Source organism: Ovis canadensis, chromosome 11, assembly GCF_042477335.2.
Source record: "Ovis canadensis isolate MfBH-ARS-UI-01 breed Bighorn chromosome 11, ARS-UI_OviCan_v2, whole genome shotgun sequence".
NCBI lineage: Eukaryota > Metazoa > Chordata > Mammalia > Artiodactyla > Bovidae > Ovis > Ovis canadensis.
This window is the reverse complement of record NC_091255.1, coordinates 39085053-39109413: the sequence shown is the minus strand read 5'-3', so window position 1 is coordinate 39109413 and position 24361 is coordinate 39085053. Positions and strand designations below refer to the sequence as shown.

Genomic DNA, 24361 nt, shown 5'->3' with positions numbered 1-24361 from the left:
TGCTTGATCTAAAAAGTGTAGTGACCACCATTCTAAACCAGGGTTTCTGAGATGTGGCTACACATCAGACTCATAAAGGGGGTACGTAAGCCAGATTTCTTGCCTTCTCTGATCAGATACTCTTGAGAAGTGGGGCCTGGAAATACAATTTTTTAAAAATATGCTTTTGGCAGTGGTCTAAGGAGAAGCACTACAATACACAATTAATAATCAATAATTTAAGCATAATAATAAATAATTGTTTCTTAACTCATACTTCAAGAAACTAACTGACCTAGTTAGCTGCCAAAACTTTGGGCAGGAATGCTAATCTTATATCACAAGGAGCAAGTTGCCAGTTTATAAAGAAATTATTAAACTGCCAAGTGTCTCTTCCTTATCAAGAACCATCTACCAGAGTAAGAGTTTTCAACCTGAAATTCATGAGTTCCAAGAATGCACTTCAGGATTCTGTGAACTCCCTGAATTTGTGTGCAAAATTTTCTGTATAGAGATGTATGTGCATTTTCCTTGGGAATGGATTTATAGCTTCCATCAGATTCAAGAGGGCTCTGTGACTCAACTAAAGCTTCCAAATTACTGTTATGTTCCTTGGATGTTGATCAGCTAAAAACTAACATGTTGAAGATAGAAATCCATCATCCTCCCTTTCCAAATCAGCTCACCTCTTGACTTTCTTAGAAGCAAAGCACCTTGGCATTGGGAATAACACCCTAGGCAAGTGTCACTCTACATGTCTCTGACAAATTGCTACCATGCTCTGCCCAGGAAGTCAAAAAACAGCATTGTTATACAAGTCAACTTCAAAAACTCCCACCTGGGTTAAGCTGAAATAGTTTTCACACAGTGGATTTCGCTCAGGCCCTGGGACCTAGAAAAACACACAGGATGACTGAGTGGTAGAGTGCAGGATGACCTGGAAATGGTCAGTTGTTATCCTAGTTAGAAATGACTTGGAAGGAGGTAGGGGTAGAGGGTGGAGAGAGGAAAGGTGTCGGAGAGATGAACAAGGTGGTAAAATCCTAGGACTTGGAGATTATTGTCAAGTGGAAAGGGAAGAAGGGGAGGGACATCATCTTGAAGGAGTGAGAATGGGGGTGGGGTGGGGAGGCGGGGGCAGACAGACAAGACGAGATGGGAAGAGAACTGCAACACTGAAAGGGGAACAATGAAAGAAGAGAGCCAAGGAAACGCAGAGTCAGTGAGAGCTGGAGAAGCCTGACAGAGAAAGGTCAGGGCAAATCAAACGCCCCTGGGAGTTCTAAGTGAGGTGAGGACCACAAGGAGGAGAGACTGCGGTTAAGAGCCGGGGTTAGGGGCCGAAGGGTTTGGGAAAGACACGAGAACGACCTCTGCATCCCTCGCACTGCTTGGCCCAGTGCCGGATCCACAGCTGGGGTTCACTAAAGGTCCAGGTGAGGACTAAGCGACCGCACGCAGCTCCTATGAATGAGAGACCCGCCCGCTGCGTGACGCACAGCGGCCTCAGAGGCGCGAGCGGGGCGGGGCTATACGGACAGCCAATCAGAGCCTGGGCACCAGCCCCGCCCCCGCCCCGCCCCGGCGCCCCGCCCCCGCCCCGTCGGACCCAGTGTCGCGCGCACCCGCCCGTTTCCCGGAAGTGCGCCCGAAGCCGGCGCCGCGGGCCGAGGTGAGCGCACGCGGGCTGGAGTGGTCTGGACGCTGCGGCACGGGGCCGGGCATGGCGCCGCCCGCGTGCGCGCCGGACTCGGCCCGGCCTCCGGGAGAGGTGTCCGGCCGTTGGACACGCGCGGGGACGCCGCGAGTGCGGGGGGAGGGGCAGCGGGGCTGTGAGTAGAGGCACGGTACCCCGACCGGGCTAGCGCTCCTGAGCCTGTGGGCCCCGCCGGACTCTCCAGCCACGTTTCTGGCCTGGGACGAGAAGGGGCCCCTCTCTCCTGCCTCCCCGAGAAGGCTGGAAGTGAGCCTCGGGAAGAGGGAACCCGTATGGGCCGATGCCCGCAGCCTGGCTCCTGGGTGCGGTCGGCGTCGTGGGCAGAGGGTGGAGGGCTCAGTGGGCAGCGCTGCCTGGCGCCCGGCAGGGCCGGATCCTCTCCGGCCTCAGTGCCTGTAGCTCCTCCTCCCCTCCAGCTGTTCGTGACAGCTCCTAAGCCCGCCCGCTCCCCGCCCCCCCCCCCCCCCCCCCCCCGCCTCAAGTTAACCAAAGGTTTGCCGCTCTCCTCCCAAAGGCACAGGCGGTTAGAGCTTCCTGGGTTTGAATTTGGCCGCCTCTGTGAGCCTCAGAGATTTCAGACCTGTACACTGTAATACTCGCCTTGCTGGGTATTTGTGAGGGTTGTGATTAATCGCTAAGTCGTGTCCGACTCTTCGTGACCCCATGGGCTGCAGCCTGCCAGTCTTCCCTGTCCATGGAATTTTCCAGGCAAAAATACTTGGGGTGTATTGCCATTTCCTTCTCCAGGGGATCTCCCCCCACCCAGTGATGGAGCCTGCGTTGTCCGTTATTGGCAGACATGTATGTTCTGTACTGCTGAGCCTCCAGGGAAACCCATTTCTGAGGATCTGCTTGAACCCTGCCTGACATGGAACTTGATAGAGAAAAAAGTTACTCAGACACTCCTTAAAAACAATAAGGTGGACGGTATTGATGGGGACTCCCTTGGGGTTTTGAGGTGTGGGAGGGACAGATTGAATACAACAAAGACAAGTCGAGATTTATAGCCAAGGGGTAGGGTGGGGTCAGTGGATGGAAAATTACTAAGTGGAAACGTCTGCCTTAAGGGGGTCATTCTGGCTAAACTAACTTGACCGGCTTTGCTGAAGGCAGGTCAGGGCCAAAAGGAATTTGGTCAGGTGTCAAGGGATGTTGAATTTGATCAAATTTCAAAAGTAAGGGATTTTCCCTAAACTGGAATCAGAAAGATTCTTGCTAAACTAGACTAGAAGGGCCAAGGACAGAGTCCAAGGGCCAACCCTACTCAAAAAGATGACTCAGAAGCTTGACTGAAGTTTAAGGAGACCATCTTTGTGCTCTGCGAATGGCTGCTCATGTGTGAATGGATAAGTATCCGTACCTAGATGTTCATTTAAAAGTGCATTCTAATTTGTTATAGCTTTAATAAGTATAACAACTATACATTTGGGAGAACTTTCCTTTTTTTTTTTTCAAAACTAACAGGAGTGTATTCTCATGAAGTATTTGCAGTACCAACCTATGAACCATTTATGTGTGTGCTGTGCTTAACTTGCCCAGTCGTATCTAACTCTAACTCTTTGTGACCCCATGGACTGTAACTGGCCCGGCTCCTCTGTCCATGGGGATTCTCCAGGCAAGAATACTGAAGTGGGTTGCCGTGCCCTCCTCCAAGGAATCTTCCCAACCTAGGGATCAAACCCATGTCTCCCACCTTGCAGGCGGATTCTTTACCATGTGAAACACCAGGGAAGCCCATAAAGTAATTTAATTATGAATACTTGAGGCATTTTCCCTACCATTATGTGAAAATATAATAGCTGAAATCAGAGTTAAATAATTTATGAGTCAGTTTTCCCTGAAAGTCGCTTTCCTTAGGTGTTATCTAAACTGCTATTTTAATTCAGGAACTAAGTAAATATGAATAAATCCACAGATCAGTCTCTTGCCATCTAAAATCTTGTTACTTGTTATTTGAAATTCAGGAGCTATATCTAGATAGTGAAGGATGCATATATATTTAAAAGTTTTAACATGTTTATTTTCAATAGAGTTAATTTTTCTCAGCATTTGAATTGTTGTAAAATTCACTCAGCAGTTGTTTAATTATGAGACAAAGTACTTCCACTAATAATAATTTGTTTATAAAAGACATTCCTGGAAAAGTTAACTCTAATCCTTTCTGTAAAAGTATCTCCTCTGGCTTTCCATTAAGCCCTGCAGATTAAGCCTTTTGCAATTCACTTAGTTCCCAACCTAACATATTTACTTAAAGCTGTTTAATTCTCTCTAAGCAGCCTTTAGCCATTTCCTACAAATTTTAATATGTTGTGTTTTCATTATCGGTCAATATGAAGAAAATGTTTTAATTTCCTATCTGGTTTTTTTCTTTGACAGTTGGTTATTTAATATTTCCATATATTAGGATATTCTAGGTATCTTATTGTTTTCTTTTGTAATTTTCAGAGTTCAATTACTCTGCGATCAGAGAATCTATACTTTAAGATTTTAGTGTTTTGAAACATAATTATATTCTGTTTTCATGAGTGCTTCCTATACATTTGAAATGAATGTGTACTCTGCAGTTGTTGTTTTAAATGATGGTTGTATCAACTTGGGTCACAGTGTTGTTTAGATTTTCTGTTTCCTTCAGTTCAGTTCAGTCACTCAGTAGCATCCAACTCTTTGTGACCCCATGGACTGCAGCACACCAGGCCTCCCTGTCCATCACCAATTCCCTGAGCTTACTCAAACTCATGTCCATTGAATCGGTGATGGCATCCATCCAACCATCTCATCCTCTGTCGTCCCCTTCTCCTCCTGCCATCAATCTTTCCCAGCATCAGGGTCTTTTCAAATGAGTCAGTTCTTCGCATCAGGTGGCCAAAGTATTCGAGTTTCAATTTCAACATCAGTCCTTCCAATGAATATTTAGGACTAATTTCCTTTAGGAGGGACTGGTTGGATCTCCTTGCAGTCCAAGGGAATCTCAAGAGTCTTCTCCAACACCACAGTTCAGAAGCATCAAATTCTTTGGTGCTTAGCTTTCTTTCTAGTCTAACTCTCACATCCATAGATGACTACTGGAAAAACCATAGCTTTCACTAGACGGACCTTTGTTGGCAAAGTTATGTCTGCTTTTTAATATGCTGTCTAGGTTGGTCATAACTGTTCTTCCAAGAAGTAAGCGTCTTTTAATTTCATGGCTGCAGTCACTACCTACAGTAAATTTGGAGCCCCCCAAAATAAAGTCTGTCACTGTTTCCATTGTTTCCCCATCTATTTGCCATGAAGTGATGGGACCAGATGCCGAATGTTCAGCTTTAAGTCAACTTTTTCACTCTCCTCTTTCACTTTCATCAAGAGACTCTTTAGTTCTTTGCTTTCTGCCACAAGTGTGGTGTCATCTGCATATCTGAGGTTATTGATATTTCTCCTGGCAATCTTGATTCCAACTTGTGCTTCCTCCAGTCCAGTGTTTCCCATGATGTACTCTGCATATAAGTTAAATAAGCAGGGTGACAATATACAGCCTTGACGTACTCCTTTTCCTATTTGGAACCAGTCTGTTGTTCCATGTTCAGGTCTAAATGTTGCTTCTTGACCTCCATACATATTTCTCAGGAGGCAGGTCAGGTGGTCTGGAATTCCCATCTCTTGAAGAATTTTCCACAGTTTGTTGTAATCCACACAGTCAAAGGCTTTGGCATAGTCAATAAAGCAGAAGTAGGTGTTTTTCTGAAACTCTCTTGCTTTTTCAATGATCCAACGGATGTTGGCAATTGGATCTCTGGTTCCTCTGCCTTTTCTAAAACCAGCTTGAACATCAGGAAGTTCATGGTTCACGTATTGCTGAAGCCTGGCTTGGAGAATTTTGAGCATTACTTTACTAGCATGTGAGATGAGTGCAGTTGTGCGGTAGTTTGAGCATTCTTTTGCATTGCCTTTCTTTGGAATTGGAATGAAAACTGATCTTTTCCAGTCCTGTGGCCACTGCTGAGTTTTCCAAATTTGCTGGCATATTGAATGCAGCACTTTCACAGCATCATCTTTCAGGATTTGAAACAGCTCAACTGGAATTCCATTACCTCTACTAGCTTTGTTTGTAGTGATGCTTTCTAAGGCCCACTTGCCTTCACATTCCAAGATGTCTGGCTCTGGATTAGTGATCACAGCATCATGATTATCTGGGTCGTGAAGATCTTTTTTGTACAGTTCTTCCGTGTATTCTTGCCACCTCTTCTTAATATCTTCTGCTTCTGTTAGGTCCATACCATTTCTGTCCTTTATCGAGCCCATCTTTGCATGAAATGTTCCCTTGGTATCTCTAATTTTCTTGAAGAGATGTCTAGTCTTTCCCATTCTGTTGTTTTCCTCTATTTCTTTGCATTGATCGCTGAAGAAGGCTTTCTCATCTCTTCTTGCTATTCTTTGGAACTCTGCATTCAGATGCTTATATCTTTCCTTTTCTCCTTTGCTTTTCGCCTTTCTTCTTTTCACAGCTATTTGTAAGGCCTCCCCAGACAGCCATTTTGCTTTTTTGCATTTCTTTTCCATGGGGATGGTCTTGATCCCTGTCTCCTGTACAATGTCACGAACCTCATTCCATAGTTCATTAGGCACTCTATCTATCAGATCTAGGCCCTTAAATCTGTTTCTCACTTCCACTGTATAATCATAAGGGGTTTGATTTAGGTCATACCTGAATTGTCTAGCAGTTTTCCCTACTTTCTTCAATTTGAGTCTGAATTTGGTAATAAGGAGTTCATGATCTGAGCCACAGTCAGCTCCTGGTCTTGTTTTTGTTGTCTGTGTAGAGCTTCTCCATCTTTGGCTGCAAAGAATTCATTAGCACCTCATAAATGTAATAACCTAATAACAGATTAATTCCATGTACCCCTTTCTTTGTGCTGTATTTATATATTTCACTTCTACTTATCTTATGTTCTGCTTATACTAGTGCTATTTTTGCCTTAACAGTCAGTTGCTCCTTTTAAGGAAATTAGAATAAACAGAAGCATAGTATCTTACATTTTTTCACCATGTGCTTACCATTTTTGGAGATTTTCATTCCTCTCTGTGGCTCAGATGGTAAAGCATCTGTCTACAATGCGGGAGACCCGGGTTAGAGACCTGGGTTGGGAAGATTCCCTGGAGAAGGAAATGGCAATCCACTCCAGTACTATTGCCTGGAAAATCCCATGGACAGAGGAGCCTGGTAGGCTACAGTCTATGGAGTCACAAAGAGTCGGACACGACTGAGCAACTTCACTTCATTCCTCTCTGTAGATATGAGTTTTCCTTCAAATGGAAGAATGTCCTTTAGCATTTCTTGCAGTACGCATCATTGGGGGAAAATTCTCATGGCTTTTTTAAAATCTGAAATATGTCTTTAATTCTTTCTTTGAAAGGTGTTTTTGTTGAATGTGGAATTCTAGGTTGACAGTTCATTTCCTAGAATTTGCATTTGTTTCTCTTTATGATTTCTAGTTCTCTGTGGAAAGTCACTATCTCTTCTGTCATTAAAATTATGTTGTTTTTAAGTCCAGAGGCCATCAGGCCTTGATTCTCTTGACTTCTTTCCCCTTGATTTTTGATCGCATCTTGGATATTGTGGATGGCACATTGTAGACACTAAAGATTCTGTTATCTTCTTCTGAAGAGTGTTGATTTTTCTTCTAGCAGGCAGTTCAATTACTGACTGATCACCTTTGGGTTGTGTTAGTTTGGTTTTTATCTCCTTGCAATCCAAGGGACTCTTAAGAGTCTTTTCCAGCACCACAATACAAAAGCATCAATTCTTCAGTGCTCAACTTTCCTTATGGTCCAACTCTCACATCCATACATGACTACTGGAAAAACCATAGCTTTGACTGTATAGACCTTTGTTGGCAAAGTGATGTCTTTGGTTTTGAATACTCTGTCTAGGTTTGTCAAACCTTTTCAAGGAGATCAAACCAGTCAGTCCTAAAGAAAATCAACCCTAAATATTCATTGTAAGGATTAATGCTGAAGCTCTAATACTTTGGCCACTGATGCAAAGAGCTGTCTTATTGAAAAAGACTCTGATGCTGGGAAAGATTAAAGGCAAAAGGAGAAGGGGGCAGCAGAGGATGAGATGGCTAGATAACATCACCAACTCAATGGACATGAATTTGAGAAAATTCCAGGAGATAGTGAAGGACAGGGAAGCCCGGCATGATACAGTCCGTGGGATCGCAAAGAGTCGGACATGACTTAGTGACTGAACAATAACCAGCTTGGTTTTAGGGTAGAGCTTTGGAAAACCCAAGGTGTTTCCCAAATTCTTTTCTTCTTTGGCTGTTCTGCATGGCTTCTGGGATCTTAGCTCTCTGATCAGGAATTGAACCTGGGCTGTTGGCATTGAAAGCATGGAGTCCTGACCACTGGACTGCCAAAGAATTCCCTCAAATTCTTCTAACTGGATCAGAATAGACCCAACAGATTGGGCCTCCTTGGTGGATATTGTTGAAGCGTGTTTTTAGGTTTTTGGGGGCATGTTTAGAGTAGTAGGTCTTACTCTTGAGCATGGTCCTTACTCCTAACATGACCTTTCAGATAACTCAGGATGCATTGAATGTTTCTCTACTTTTGGGGTCAGAAATGTAAATGTCTCTTATCATTGGTTGGGCTTCTGTATCCCTCATTTGCTCTTTTAACATGGTGACAACTGCTCCCTGTTGAACCTCGGATAGTTCCACCATGCTGAGTGCAGTCCAGCCCTTGGCCAAGATTCATCACAAGGAAACCCCCCCTCCCTCCACAACTGTCTGCCTCCATTGCCACAGCTTCCTCCTCCCCTCTGCCCTGCTCTTTATAATTCTAGCCACTTCAGCAGCCCCTGGTCTCCGCTTGAGCTCCAGCTTCCTGCACTGGGCTTGGGAAATCATTCCTTTGCAGACAGCTATGATGACCATGGGACCCTCCTCATGAGCTTTTCTTCCCTCAGGGATTCCTTTCTTGCCTATCTGTTGTCCAGTGCCTGAAAACAGTGGCCTCTTAGGCTTTCTCGAGTATTGTTGTTGTTTACAGTGGGTAGGCTGCCATGAAAAGAAATAGAATTCCTGAATTATTGAGCACATGTTGCTGTAGCCCTCGGGGTGCTGGATGAATGTATGAATGAAATATCAGGTAGGCCAAAAAGTTTGTTCAGGTTTTTCTGTAAGATGTTATGGAAAAACCCAAATGAACTCTTTGACCAGCCCAATACATGGGTCTCTTTGTAAGCACAAAGGACAGTTAGTGGGGTCCACACAAGAAACATAATCTTCTTACCTTTCTATTTTATCCCCTCAAAAGAATTTTGCTTTCTTTTTCTGGTTTAGTTCTTCTGAATCTTTGTTAAACCTTTTTTATGTCATCTTAATCTGCCTCCATTCTTTTTTTTTTTTTTTTTTTGAGATCCTGGATCATCTTCACTATCATTATTCTGAATTCTTTTTCGGGTAAGTTGCCTATCTCCACTTCATTTAGTTGTTTTTCTGAGGTTTTTATCTTGTTCCTTCATCTGTGTCATACTCCTCTGCCTTTTCATTTTGATTAACTTTCTGTGATTGCGCTGTTTGTTCTGGAGGCTACAGGATGTACTTGTTCTTGCTTCTGCTCTCTGCCCTCTGGTAGATGAGGCTAAGAGGCTTGTGTAAGCTTCCAGATGGGAGGAACTGGGGAAAAACTGGGTCTTGCTCTGATAGGGCCTTGCTCAGTAAAACTATAATCCAATTATCTGCTAATGGGTGGGACTATACTCCCTCCCTGTTAGTTGTTTGGCCTGAGGTGACCCAGCCCTGGAATCTATAAGCTTTATAGTAGACCAGCCTAGACAGCATATTAAAAAGCAGAGACATAACTTTGCCAACAAAGGTCCATCTAGTGAAAGCTATGGTTTTTCCAGTAATCATGTATGGATGTGAGAGTTGGACTAGAAAGAAAGCTGAGCGCCGAAGAATTGATGCTTTTGAACTGTGGTGCTGGAGAAAACTCTTGAGAGTTCCTTGGAGAGCAAGGAGATCCAACCAGTCCATCCTAAAGGAAACTAGTCCTGAATATTCATTGGAAGGACTGATGTTGAAACTGAAATTCCAGTACTTGGGCGGCCTGATGCGAAGAACTGACTCATTTGAAAAGACCCTGATGCTGGGAAAGATTGAAGGCTGGAGGAGAAGGGGACGACAAAGGATGAGATGGTTGGATGGCATCACTGACTCAGTGGTCATGAGTTTGAGTAAGCTCTGGGAGTTGGTGATGGACAGGGAAGCCTGGTGTGTGCTGCAGTCCATGGGTCGCAAAGAGTCAGGCATGACTGAACAACTGAACTGAACTGATGGTAGGGCTATTGGCAAACACCAAGAGGGCTCACGCCGAGGTGCCCTTCCCAGGACTGCTGCTGGCAGTGTCCCCGACCCTATGGCAAGCCCCTGCCGACCTGAACCTCTGCAGGGGACCCTCCAACACTAGCAGGCAGATCTGGCTCGGTCTCCTGTGGGGTCAGTGTTCTTTTCCCCTGGGCCTTGGTACACGTAAGATTTTGTGCCATCCAAGAGTGGAGTCTTCATTTCCCCCAGTCCTGTGGAAGTCCTGCAATCGAATCCTGCTGGTCTTCAACATCAGATTCCCTGGGGATTCTTAGTCCCTTTGCCAAATTCCCAGATTGCAAAGCCTGACTTGGGGTCAGAACCTTCCCAACAGTGGGAGAACCTCTATGGTATGATTGTTTTCCAGTTTGTGGGTTGCCCATCCAGCAAGTATGAGATTTGATTTTTTCTTGATTGTGTCCCTCTGCCCTCTCGTTGTGGCTTCTCCTTTGTCTTTGGACTTGGGGTACCTTTTTTTTCCAGTATCCTCTTTTCAATGATTGTTCAACAGTTAGCTATGATTTTGGCACTCTCACATGAGGAGGTGAGCACGTGGCCTTCTACTCCACCATCTTGAAGCAATCTCCTGCTTGTTTTATTTTTAAATGATGTTGTGATATAGAGTGAACTGTTTGGGTGAAGTCATGGGGATAAAGACATTGCTCTTACACCTCAAGGACAAAAGTGAAAAAATTGAAAGTGAAAGTTGGTCAGTCTTGTCCAACTCTTTGTGACCCCATAGACTATATCATCCATGGAGTTCTCCAGGTCAGAATACTGTAGTGGGCAGCCTTTCCCTTCTCCAGGGGATCTTCCTAACCCAGGGATCAAACCCAGGTCTCCTACATTGCAGGCAGATTCTTTACCAGCTGAGCCACAAGGGAAGCCCAGGAATACTGGAGTGGGTAACCTATCCCTTCTCCAGGGGATCTTCCACCCAGGAATCTTCTGCAATGCAGGCAGATTCTTTACCAACTGAGCTATCAGGGAAGCCTCCTCAAGGACAAAGCAGCCATCAAAAGCTAGAGTGTTGTACTGATCTCTGATTAACCCTGGCACCCAAGTGACTGGGTGTTTTTTTGGTTGTTGTGGTTCATGTTGTGGAGAAATGATGACCTCCAGCTCCTTTATAATATTTTAAGATAGACCCAATAATCCAATATCAGGATTACATGCAAGAAAGCTAGCTAGAAATATTGCATGCTCCTTTAAAAGTATCTTAATATTAACTTTGTTATTTCCTAATTCTCTTCCTTGTCTTAGTTCCTGCCTTCTGAATTTTGATACCACTCACCATAAAACTTGCTTCATGTCTGTAGGAATGTTTTTGTGGTAGTCAGTGTTTAAGACTTTTTTCTGTTTAGGGTTGAAAATTTTAGTATGACAGATTTTTCATAAATTCCCAGTTATCAACATGGCACTCAAAAGAGGTCACTTAGAACTTTCATTGTACCTTTTGAGGAAAAAGTTCTCTTCAACTTCATATTTATTTTGAAAGCATCTAGTCATTTCAACCTTGGGCTTCCAGGTGGCGCAATGGTAAAGAATCTACCTGCCAATGCAGGAGACATGGGTTTGATCCTTGGGTCAGGAAGATCCCCTGAAGAAGGAAATGGCAACCCACTCCAGTATTCTTGCCTGAAAAATTCCATGGACAGAGGACCCTTGTTGGCTACAGTCCATGGGGTTGCAAAGAGTCAGACACAACTCAGCATGCATGCACACACGCCATCATTTCAACCTTAGTCTTTACTCCTAGGGGATCAATGTCTCCGTTCAGCTCTCTGTTTTAGTCTGCAGACCTATGGGTGCAGATATTGAAGTGTTGTGGAGACGAGCTGTTTACCTGGAAACGTAGTGAACATGCTTCACGTGGTGCATTTCATTCTTCTGCTTGGTCTGGCCATTTGAAGACCAAGAGAGAACACTGTAAAAATGGTCAGGGTTGTGGTGACAGTCTAGCTATGGTTCTAGTAGTTTGCTTTGCAGCTTCAAGTTTACCATATTTCAAAGTAAAATAGTGCATCCATTGATTTCAGAAGACCCACGACTCCCTCCCTCCCTCCAAGGCTTCTCAGGCAGGCAGGTGATTCTGTTCTTTGTGAAAGTGCATCCCCCTAGCCAGTGTAATGTCACTCTTGCTGCCCCTCCAGGGTCCTTGTGAGAGGCTCTGAGAAGACCTGGCTCTCCTGGGGACAGCTCCGTCCCAGAAGCACATCCCCTAAAAGGACTCGCCACACCAGACAATGCCCGTGGAGTTGGGGCAGGCTCCTGTCCTGCTGCCACCACCGGCCAAGGCTGAGGAGCTCCTGTTCCCTGGCCCAGATGCCACCCCCCGAGGGGAGCCCTCCAGCCCCGAGACCGCACGCCAGCTCTTCAGGCAGTTTCCTTACCAGGTGATGTCCGGGCCCCATGAAACCCTCCAGCAGCTTCGGAAGCTCTGTTTCCAGTGGCTGCAGCCAGAGGTTCACACCAAGGAGCAGATCCTGGAGATGCTGATGCTGGAGCAGTTCCTGAGCATTCTGCCTGGGGAGATCCAGACGTGGGTGCGGAAGCAGTGTCCAGGCAGCGGGGAGGAGGCCGTGACCCTCGTGGAGAGCTTGAAGGGAGACCCCCAGAGGCTGTGGCAGTGGGTGAGCAGAGAGTGCTGTGATCTGTGAGGGAAGCACCAGGTCCTCTGGCGTCTTAGCAGGGGCGTTGTCTTTTTTTTTTTTTTAAATCAATCTATTTACTTTTGGTTGCGCTGGGTCTTTGTTGCTGTGTGCAGGCTCTCTCTAGTTGCGGGAGCTACTGTTTAGTTGTGGAGGTACTCTAGTGGCGGGGGCTACTCTAGTGGCGGCGCATGGGCTTCCCGTTGCAGTGGTTGCTCTTGTTGCAGAGCACCGGCTCTAGGGCTTGTGGGCTCAGTAGTTGTGATGCACAGGCTTTGTTGCCCCATAGCATGTGGGATCTTTCTGGACCAGGGATCGAACCTGTGTCCCCTGCCTTGGCGCCACCAGGGAAGTGGTTAACCATAGAACCACAAGGGAAGTCCCAGGGGTTTTATCTTTTTTTCTGGCACCGAATATGTGGGGGTTTTCACACCAACAACGAATTTTCCGAGTTTCTGATCTCAACTAGGTGTCCTCCTATTCAGTTCAGTTGTGACAGCAGCGGTCTGCTTGTCTCAACCCAGAGGATAAGGGCTGGTCCCGTAAGACTTCCCCCATTTCAGCCACCGGTCACAAGCTGCAGGGGTCACTCAGACTTCCGGCCAGCTGGCTACAGATTGGGAGGTTCCCAAGGCCCCTTCCTCAGCTTTGATAACTTGCTAGGATGACTCAGATCTCAGGGAAACACTTTGCTTCCATTTTCCAGTTTGTTCTAAAGGATATGATTGAGGAGCAGCCAAATAGAAGAGATGGGGGATACACAAGAGCTTCCATGCCCTCCTCTGGGCACTCCATCCTCCTGACCCTTATATGTGTTCAGCGGGTTGGAAGCTCCCTGAACCCCGCAGTTGAAGAGTTGCTATGGCGTTCTCATTACTCAGGCCTGACAGATTGATCATTGGCCATTAGTGGTGGAAGAGCTCCAGCCCTTCTCTGTCCCCTAGAGGCTGAGGGGCGGGGCTGAATGTTCTGGCCCTCCAGTCACCAGGTTAGTTCCCCTGACAACAGGCCTCCATCCTGAAGCTATCCGGGACCACCAAGAGTTATCCTATCATGATCAACTCAGGGATGGTTGGGAGGGGCTTGTTCTGAACCACAAAAGTGGCTCCTGGCACCCCTGTCCTTCAGGACATTCCAGGGGTTTTGGAGCTCTGTGCCAGGAGCCTGGGACGAAGATTCCTTATATCTCTTCAGTGTGTTTTTCATTATACCTCCTCTGTGTATCCCCACGCCACACCTGATCCTAGGTCTCCCTGACACTACACTTTTTGGCCATTAGGGATTGAAGATAAAGTCTCCCCTCCCATCCCATCCTTAGAGTGTTTGGGGAGTTGTCCCAAAGACGGCTGTATCTTAATTGGTGGAGGCTGTCCAGTAGAAGGACAGCCCCAGCCGCCTGTCAGAAGGGCTCCAGGTCTCCCTCTGGCCTCATCCTCCAGCTGCTCTCAGGATGCTTCCCTGCCCAGTTCCTGCTGGACCAGAAATAAATGCTGGCCTTTTCTTTCCCTGCCCTGTGTCCCTAAGGCCTGCCTTAGGATGCGTTCTGGAAGGGTAGCTCTGTGTTTTTCAGAAACCCTCACTCTGGGTCTTTGAGTAATCAGCAGTGTGTTGTCTCTAGATCAGCATCCAAGTTCTGGGACAGGAAGTCTTCTCAGAGAAGGCGGAGCCCGCGAGCTGCCCAGCAGGGGACGCAGGGTCTCCTGCTGAAGAGCCTCAGAAGCTTGGGCTCCGGAACACAGCCCTCGGGCCTGGGGGGCCACTGAGCTGTGTGGTGAAAGAGGAGTCTGACGTGGAGCAAGGTCTAGGTGAGGGGCGGGTCCTGGTGGTGGTATGTGTGCTGCTTCCTGGAGAAACCAGGGGACTGTGATCAGCAGGCCAAGAGGGAACTGACACCTTAGGCACCAATTGGGGTGTGTCTGGACATGTGGGACGCAGGGTGCACCTATAGGAATCAACTGCGATTGGGGATTCAAAGTCTGCAATGTAAGCCACTTTATGACAGGGCCAGGCCTTTCGGATCTGGGGTCTGAGGAAGGTGGGAGGAGATGTTGGGGGCAGCTGTCGGGAAGCTTGGAGGAGTCGGAGTTGGTTAGGGAGGTAAACGTGGGTCTGAGTTTGCGGATGGTGGGACAAGTGCGGGTTCTCGGGGGGGAGGTTTGTCCCTGTGCCCTCTGTGAGTGGTCAAGAAGGACATCAGGATGCTGTCTTCTGTCTCTGCCTTCAGCAGCGGCTGCCACCCAGCTGCCTGCGCAGCCCGAGCAAATGCCTGTCGGGAACCAGGACTTTGGAGCCTCCCTTCTCCACACAGCATCTCAGGTGAGTGGGGTCCCCTGGTTCTCGACCCCAGAACCTTGCCCTCAGGTTTTCAGCAGGAAGGTAAACCCAGCCCCTCTCACTCCATCCTGGCCACAAACAGAAGTCTCAGAAACAGATCTATTTTGATTATGTGGTGAGTGACTCTGAAAAGTTGCATTTGATAAAAATGAAGTTTTTCAAGCATCTGTAGACTTTAGTTAAAGCATTGTTCCAAACCTCTAGAGAACTCCTCCTTCTCAGGACTCTCCTTGTGGGGTCCTTTAGAGTGAAGGTGAGGAAGGCTATGTGTGTTGAACGTGATTTGAAGCCAGGTCCGAGCTTCAGCTCTCTGGGCCCAGAGATCTAGAAACCCGAGTCCCAGCTTCGCATTGTACTTGGGGTAGGGGTGGGGAGTGGCAGGGGGGTACACCTTTTTCAGTGACTCTAGAGTACCCTTCTTCCTGCTTTCAGGGTACTCAGGAACCAGACTGTTAGGCAGGAGGCTGCTTGGGAGAAAAGAACTGGGTATTCTGCCAAGGATGTCAAGCAGACCTGGAGGCCTCTTGTTGCTTCTACAGTAAATACAGGGCATCCCTGTGAAAGGTGTATATATTAACATACTTCAGCTAGTGGGGTTAGCTGTTAGCTCTGTGGTACTTATATACGGACATTAGCCATGACCTGTTCTGGATAGCTCAAGGTCCAAAGATTCTTAATGTTCACCAGCAACACCATATATGTGTGCGTGTGTGTGTATGTATGTATATATGTATCAGTATATATGTATGTATGTATATAAATATGTGGTGTGTTCTCAGTCATGTCCGACTCTGCGACCCCATACACTGTGGCCTGCGAGGCTCCTCTGTCCGTGGGACTCTCCAGGCAAGAATTCTGGAGTGGGTTGCCATGTCCTCCTCCAGGGGATCTTCCCTACCCAGGGATCGAACTTGTGTCTCCTGCATCGGCAGGTGGATTCTTTGCCGCAGTGCACTACCTGGGAAGCCCTATCTAAATATATAGAATGTATAAGTAAATTTCCTATATATAGCTGATGCCTGATGAACAGCAGCTCAGCCCTGACAGACCGTCCCGACCCAGTCCCAGTGCCCCTCCCTGAACTAACAACACCTGTTTGTGTCAGAAGGCCCTCAGTGTTCAGCGAAGTCTTTTATATCTGAAGGGAATGTTTAAATGTAAGGAATCACGTCCTCTAATCTCTTCCCTGATTTGGGAACCTCGAGAACAGTGGCAGGGTGTGAGGTCCACGTGGCAGTCGTGGGACTGAGTCAGAGACAGAGCCTCCCAGACTCGGGGATGTGTGGCGCCCGTTCCCGTGTGTTCAGACCTCCAGAGGGGAACTCAGGCCACACAGCTCTGTGCAAGTCAGTTGTGGCAATGCCCCACAAACCCACAAGGTGGTGCTGTTTCCACATGAAATCCAGATTATTTCCCCATCAAATCTCATACTTCTGTCCTCCCAGAGTAGGAAGTTAGACTTTTTTCTGCTCTTGTGAAAATGAGAGGGAGGGGGAGGGCTGTAGCTGGCGTCATGTCTCTTAAGTCAAGGGTTTCATTCAAGCACCGCTGGCTTCTGGCAGTTCCTCGAGTAAGTCTGTGGCTTTAAGGTTGGAGGTTCGCTGTTCAGAGACTCTTTTCTGGGCTTTGAAAGGGTCGATTGTTGCCCTGGAGGGTTTTGGTGGATGTCTTCAGATCTTGGTGGCTACTCTTTCGGTGCCCATGTGTCTGGGGGGCCAGGCCACCTCGCGGCTATTACTGCCAGTGCAGAAGAGGGGGGACTCCTGCCTTCAGCAGCGTTTGCTCAAGCTGGTTATTTCCAGACGGTTGTTGAGGTAACTTCACTCACAGAAGATCAACAAAGTAGAAAATCCCTGCTTTAGAAAATTTTAAATTAAAGTCCATATTTAAAATGTTATGATCAGTAGTTAATCATATAGAGGTCACTTTTCACCTCTGCCGTTTCTTCCACCCAAAAACATTTAACTCCTCCTTTTCGTCTCTTTTTTTAAGCTTAATATCTGCTAATCAGAAATACATTTTAAAACTTCTTTCCTTTCCCTCCTGAATTTCCAGACATCAATGACGTCTTGGGAATATCGGGCTCCTTCTTCTGCCCAAAGATCTCTCCAATGAGCGCTGAGAGTTAAACACAAGCCGAGCGGGGAAAGGGCTTCCCCAAACAGGCAACTTAAAAGAGAACACAGGACCTAAAACCTACATGTTTCCTCTCCATGGCAAGAAGTACAGAGCCCGGGCCTGTTGACTCCGTCTGGAACCGCCTCCCGTGGTTTCTCAGACCTTCTGATGGCCAGGACCCTGAGGCCATTCCTTTCTCCTCTGCCCTGCACAGGCAGGGAGGGATGGTTCGGGACCCTCCCCTGGACTCAGGCCTTGTGTTCTTCTCTAGGAGCAGTGGAGGCACCTGGATTCCACCCAGAAGGAGCAGTACTGGGACCTCATGCTGGAGACCTACGGGAAGATGGTCTCAGGAGGTGCAGGTGGGTCAGCCTGGTGGAAGGGGCACCCCCCGTGTGCTCTAGGGGCGACCGGCCACTCTGCTCGGCACTCTCCGGGTGATAGAAACCCCTGGAGTCACAGCTGGGAGCTGGGAAGCTGGAGGGGGTGGGCTACAGTGTCGGCTCCCGTGTACGGAACATGCTGCGTGCGCCTGGCCCCGTGGTGGTGGCTCCTCTCCTCTGTGAAGTAGGTGCCGGGGCGCCCTCAGTTAGATGGTGACAGTGGGCAGCAGATCTAGTCACTTTCTCACTGTTTCGTAGCTTGCAGGTGCTGGTTACGACAGAGCTCGGCTGTGGCCAACTGTGCCCAGCCAACCACGGGTGGGGTCCCAGTCACGACTCACGCACCAGCCTGCCAGGTGGTCTGACCCCTCCCACCCAGAGCCTTCTTTTTGTGGCCGTTGCCGTCATCCAGCCCTCCCGGGGGTGCTGGTGTCTTCAAGGTTCCCCGTGTCCCTCCAAGATGGGCTCCTCAGTTTTGTCCAGAGCCTCTCAGTTCTCTCTCCACTCATGGCCCTCCTTTAACAGCACAGCCTGGTCCCCAGTCCTCCCCGTTCATCCAGGCCCACAGAACCCCTCTCTGTTCCAGGCATTTCCAGCGCCAGGCCTGACCTGACTGATCCAGCTGGGTATGGGACAGAGCTGGCAGGGCCACACCTGCATGCCAGTGAGAAGATCCCAAGACCCACCTGCATAGGTGAGTGACCTGTCCCCAGCCATTTCTGACCCCCAGTCATTAAACTGGAGGTAATGGGGGGAGAGGTTAGGACTTGGTTTCTGTTACATTGGTAATAACTTGCCATGGCCTGGTCAGTCCAGGCTGAATACTGAGGTTGGGCTCCTTGTCCCTGGCTGTCAGGTTGTTGACAAATGTTTAATTATGGAAGAAGGACCCTGAATCCGACATGTTGCTTCACTCCAGCCTGTTGTGATGGCTTCCTTTCTCAGAGAGAACTAAGATTGTACAGGCCGAGACCAAATCAGATATGGACTGAGTTCTATTAAAAAAAAAAAAAGATCATCTAACAGATTACTGTTATTCTTCCTAAGGAGAAGGTCCAGAGTAACTGGACCTTTCTTTTTGTTTTAACTCTGGTTATGGTAAATGGTAACCCACCAACTCCCAACAAAATAAACAAGACCCCAAGCAGAAAAACATGTTTCAGCTACTTTCTGTGCACCCCAAGTTTCATTAAACAGCAGTAACAACAAATACTTCATATCAATCACATATTTTAAGGTTGATACAAAGAAATATGAACTTGGTCTGTTATAAAACAGCAATCACCCTTTGCCTTCTGAATTCTTTTAAAAACATTGCAGTTACGTAAAATCGACTGTCAAACCTACCTACCTACACACACACACACACACACACACACACACACACACACACACACACACACACACACACACACCTTTTCATCTCATTTTCTAACAACAGTCCTGTTAGATCTTACCTTGAACCAAACTGTGGAGAGGGTATAAAGCCAGCCTGCCTTGATAAGGCAAAGAAATGCCATTGTAGGTTCTTAAGAGAGGATCTGTGGGGAGAGAGACTTCGGAAGCGGCCACCTGCAGGACAGGCTGGGAGGGTACCCCCCAAGGAGGAGAGTCCTGAGGGCCACTGACATGGGAGTCTAGATGTGCAGGGACGAGATAGTAATAACAAGGCAGGAAAGGAGTGGTCTGGTCCCAAAGGTTACCGAATTAACAGCCTGCCAGACCTAGATTCAGTTGCTGTTGTTTAGCCTCTGAGTTGTATCTGACTCTGCAACCCCATGGCTGCAGCCCGCCAGGCTCCTCTGTCCATGGGATTCTCTAGGTAAGAACACTGGAGTGGGTTGCCATTTCCTTCTCCAGGGGATCTTCCCAGCCCAGGGATGGAAGCTGCATCTCCTGCAGTGGCAAGCGGATTCTTTACCCCTGAGCCACCAGGGAAGCCTCACCTGAGCTCAGGGCAGGGGGCACATGCCCCAGGAGAGAGTGGATATGCTCTTCTATTTGACCACATGGAGGAACAGCTCACAGGAAAAGCAGGTCAGCAGGGAAGTGAGCTTCAAAAAGTCTCACACTCATACCTCTAATCACAATTTCAAAGGATGAAAATTATACGCATACAGTTGGCCCTTGAATAGTAAGGGTTTGGACTGTGCGGGAATGCTTATTCTCAAGAGTTTTTTCAATAAATTTGTACACAATCCACATTTGGTTGAAGTCATAGGTGCAGAACCTGGATACAGAGGGCAGACTGTAAAGTTACACTTGGATTTTGACTGCGCTGGGGTGGGCGCCCCAACCCCCACATTGTTTGAGAGTCAACTATATTTGGAAAAATGATTCTTAAGCATTTATTGGGAAGAATACTGCAAGAATAGTAAAATGGTTTGAAAGAAGAGTGTTTCATCAGTGTTGGGCTTGTAAATATTCAGAGTATGTCATTTCTGAAAGGTAAACTCAGTCACATAGTGCAATACTAATACAAGCCAGTGGAACTGAAAAGGGAGCTGGGGACCAGAGGCTGGTCTGTAAAGGACTGATGAAGGGAAAAGCAAGACAAGTCCACAGGATGAGTCACTCTTCTCTGAGCAGAATCAGGAGAAAACACTCTGGGAAGAGGAGTCCGCTTCAACTTTGTGTGTGTTGTCTACCAAAATAAGTTGGAAGCAGATGGAAAAGACAAAATATGAAAATAAAATAATAGTAATAGGGAAGAAAATGGGTAAATATTTGACTCATGTCAAGCTGGGGATGATTTTTATAAGTATAGAAGCGACAGAAAAAAAATCACTAGGTAAATGATTAACAGACTGGACTATATTTAAAAAGAAAGAAACCACAACTTCTACACATAAAAATAACTCCAAACAAGGGGCTTCTCCCCACTCCCGATGGCTCAGCAGTAAAGAATCCGCCTTCAGTGAAGAAGACACAGGAGACTCGGGTTCGATCTCTGGGTCAGAGAGATTCCCTGAAGGAGGAAATTCCAACCCGCCGCAGTATTCTTGCCTGGAAAATCCCATGGACAGAGGAGCCTGTCAGGCTGTAGCCCATGGGGTCCCAGAGAGTCAGACAGGACTGAGCCACGGAGCACACAACCCCAAACAAAATAATAATGACTAAACTGGTGAAAACTTTTCACAGACCTGACAGGTAAGTGACTGTTTTTCTTGAAAGAGTGAGTACAAGTTGATAAGAGAAAAGTGACTTTCCCAGTTTAAAAATAATGGACAGCAGTCTTGGAGTATGAAAAGTAACTTATAAATGTGAAAAAAAAATCGATCCTTTAATAACTAAAGAATTAACGTTTACACCGATAAGAAGCCGTTTCCCACCAGTCTGAGCAGCAGTCTTGAGACAGTCAATAGGTAGGCGTTGAACCCTTGCCTCCTCTCTGCCCAGCCTCTTGGACCTGAGGATGGCACCATCGTTCTGGAAGTTGATTTGCCAGTGGGTGTCAGCAGCCTTAGTAACACCATTCATGCCTGTTGACACAGTAATTGTGCTTTGAGGAACCTTTAAAGTACTGATCAGAAATGTGGGCAGAATTTGTGAAGAAAAAAGCTTCTCACATCATTATTTACAGTAGCCAAATAAAACAACTTAGATTCCCAGAGTAGGAGAAGTCTTAAATAAAGTTCCTTGTTTTAGTCTCCTGTGTTTATTATCATATCTCCACGGTGAGCCATTATTCAGCTCCTTAAAATGATACCTATAAAGGCTGCTTCTAAGATAAGAGAGAGTACCTTGGCCTTCCAAGAGAAACAAGTTCTAAGGCTCTGAATTAACAAGCTCCAGTCTGGCACTCCAGCAGATTCCTGGGCCTCTAGCCGACAATGTGAAAGACACCGACATAGGAGAGAGAAGGGCAAACAGCTCCAAAGACATTGACATAGCAGAGAGAAGGGCAGACGGCTCCTTCAGATCTACAGGAATAAAGGCATTTAGAAAAGTTGAAGATAAATTCTACCACCCACATCAAGATCTTTACCACATGGGTAGTAATAACCAAAACCCCAAGTTATGAGAAAAACAAAATGCCACTGTTTCATGAGTTAATGAAGTTAGTGAAGCACCAGTGAAGCTGGATTCTTGCACAGACCAAGGGTGCAGACTTTCACACAGCAGCTGCTCTGGGCATCACAGCCCCAGGGACATGACACGAACTTCGGGGTGACTTGTGGAAGGGAGGACCCGTGTGAAATTGATAAACAGCACCCTTTACCATTGAAAGGCTACAGAGCCAGGTAGAGAACTGTTTATACAGTATGGTACTGGTCGTGTCAGTGAAAAACATACACGTGTACGTGCGTGTGTGCATGCTAAGTCCCTTCAGTTGTGTCTGACTCTTTGCAACCCCATGGACTGTAGCCCTCCAGTCTCCTCTGTCCATGGGGGTTCTCCAGGCAAGAATACTGGAGCGGGTTGCCGTGCCCTCAACAGGGGATCTTCCCGACATGCGTGTTTAAATGAAAGACTGGAAGGAAATGTGCACTCACAGTAGTTGCCTGTGGGTGCTATGATTAAGGCTGATTTTGTTTTCTCTCGTATGCTTTTCAAATTATTTTTTGTGATATATTTATCCTTTTTATACAACCAGATAAAAACCGATACTCATTAGTGTAGTGCTTTCCTATACTTGTTTCTCCTGGGCATCGGAAGCTGGCTGCTGCTTTTCCAAGGTGGCCGCTGCAGCCTCTGGGAGCCGTCTTCCCCTGTCTCTCCTCCTTTCCAGAGCTGAGTCACAGCCGGACGCACACGAAGCAAGTGCCGGGTGCTCAGGTCCGACAGCATTTTCCTTCTTGGTAAAGAGAAGTCATCATGTCTTGGCTGACCCTTTCTCTGACACACAGGTTGGCACGCAGGGCGGACCGCTGACTGAGCTATTCTGCGTCTCCTTTCTCCTTCTAGGGGACAGAGGGGAGAATGACAAAGAGAACCTGAACCTGGAGAACTACAGGGCCCAGGAACCTCCGGCATCGGGAGAGCCGCCCCCTCAGGCTCCCTTGAGCAGCCTCTTCAGTGAGGACGAGCCAAGACCCTCTGGAGGAGGAGAGGACCTCTCAGAGGCCCAGGGGAACCTGCGGGGCGAGGGGACAGGGCGTCAGCTCTGCCCCCGGGAGAGGAATTCCAGGAAGCAGCCAGGCCCGCACCTGCTGCCCTCGCTTCCCGGGGATTCGCCCGCACCATGGCTTGAGGAGAAGAGAGAGGCCACCCCGCGGGGGCAGCCAAGGGCCCCCATGGCCCAGAGACTCCCCACCTGCAGGGAGTGTGGCAAGACCTTCTACCGGAACTCGCAGCTGGTTTTCCACCAAAGAACCCACAGCCGGGAGACGTACTTCCAGTGCCCCACCTGCCAAAAGGCCTTCCTGCGGAGCTCCAGCTTCGTGAAGCACCAGCGGACCCACACAGGGGAGAAGCCCTGCAAGTGCGACTACTGCGGGAAGGGCTTCAGCGACTTCTCAGGGCTGCGCTACCACAAGAAGATCCACACGGGGGAGAAGCCCTACAAGTGCCCCGTGTGCGAGAAGAGCTTCATCCAGAGGTCCAACTTCAACCGGCACCAGAGGGTGCACACCGGCGAGAGGCCCTACAAGTGCACCCGCTGCGGCAAGAGCTTCAGCTGGAGCTCGAGCCTCGACAAGCACCAGAGGTCCCACCTGGGGAAGAAGCCCCGCCCGTAGCCGGGCTCTCTGACCCCGTTCTGTCCCCCGGTCTGTTCAAGAAGACTTGACTCCATCCCAAGGAACTGCGTCCCTTAGAAAGTATCCCTGTCCTCTCAGTCTTCCATGGACTGCAGAGCAGAGCCCAGAACACAGCTTTAGACAGGAGGAGAGCTCGGCCTCTGAGTTGGACCTCACGCAGGCTGACTTTCTTGCTTCCGCATCGGGAGAAAGAGAAGCCTTCCTTTTCCCACTCGTCTGTCCTCCTGGACCCCTCGGGAAAGACGTGTCACTTGGAGGTCCCGTTTTAGGAGTGTTCTCTGGAAAGAGTTTCACTGGATCTGCCCTCAGGACTGTGGTCCTAGAACAGGTCTTCTGTTCCGAAGGAGGAGCAGAGAGGCCAGTGGGCTCACATGTGGTCTCTGTAGTACAGGTGCAAAGCTAACTTTCAATAAACCTGGTGGTCATTCCCCATCTCATCTGTGTGTGCAGCATCCACTGTCTGCTGACTGGAACTCACAAACCCTCAGTGGTGCTCGAGCTCCCAGATTAGCTTGAACAAATCGGAGGGACAGTGACAGGAACATGGCAGCCTAGTGCCCGGGTGAGAGCCCGGCCACTGCCGGGCATCCCGGTGTCCTCTTCCCAGGTCTGCCTCCCACCTGCTCTGCAGCTTCCAATTTCCCCTCTTTCTCCCAGTGTCTCCCTGAGGCTGTCCATCATTTTTGCCAAAGTGTCCTGGGCTGTAAAATTATCTTCCTTATCTCATTTACTCTGTATGTGTTAGCAAGAAATCAATAGCATCAGTTCATTTTATAGAGTGTCTAGATCCCTGGTGGCTCAGCAATAAAGAACCCGCCTGCCAATGCCGGAGACTGGGTTCGATCCCTGGGTGGGGAGAATCCTCTGGAGGAGGAAATGGCAACCTATTCCAGTATTCTTGCCTGGAAAATCCCTTGGACAGAGGAGCCTGGTAGGCTACAGTCCATGGGGTCGCAAAGAGTCAGACGTGACTTAGCGACTCAACAACTCAGGTTTGTTAACACATGCATCAAACCTGGCCACTTGTCCTCGAAAGTGACATGACCCAGGGTGTCCTGCTCTGGTTCAGCGAGACCACTCCCCTTCCATCTTGGTCCTCCTCTGCCCACTCTTACTGTACTGTTCC

At 47.9% G+C, this 24361-nt stretch overlaps 1 protein-coding gene across 6 annotated transcripts; it reads left to right on the top strand.

The window, feature by feature from the left end:
- Positions 1-1565: 1565 nt before the first annotated feature.
- ZNF18 (zinc finger protein 18) lies at positions 1566-23672 on the top strand. 6 transcript variants are annotated; one of them, XM_069603573.1, is made up of 7 exons: positions 1566-1651; positions 12201-12680; positions 14317-14503; positions 14926-15014; positions 17422-17512; positions 18120-18227; positions 22442-23672. In XM_069603573.1, the coding sequence occupies exons 2-7, from the start codon at positions 12294-12296 to the stop codon at positions 23212-23214; spliced, it is 1635 nt and encodes a 544-aa protein (XP_069459674.1). In that variant the 5' UTR covers positions 1566-1651; positions 12201-12293; the 3' UTR covers positions 23215-23672. The 6 variants fall into 6 exon arrangements, with proteins under 6 accessions (XP_069459674.1, XP_069459671.1, XP_069459675.1 ...); XM_069603570.1 differs by having other exon boundaries at positions 14923-15014; XM_069603574.1 differs by having other exon boundaries at positions 1636-1942.
- Positions 23673-24361: the final 689 nt, after the last annotated feature.

Coding starts and splice junctions, on each gene's coding strand:
- ZNF18 (XM_069603570.1), top strand. CDS start 12,294: ATGCCCGTGGAGTTGGGGCAGGCTCCTGTCCTGCTGCCACCACCGGCC. Junction 12,681..14,316: donor CCCAGAGGCTGTGGCAGTGG/GTGAGCAGAGAG, acceptor TGTTGTCTCTAG/ATCAGCATCCAAGTTCTGGG. Junction 14,504..14,922: donor TGACGTGGAGCAAGGTCTAG/GTGAGGGGCGGG, acceptor CTCTGCCTTCAG/CAGCGGCTGCCACCCAGCTG.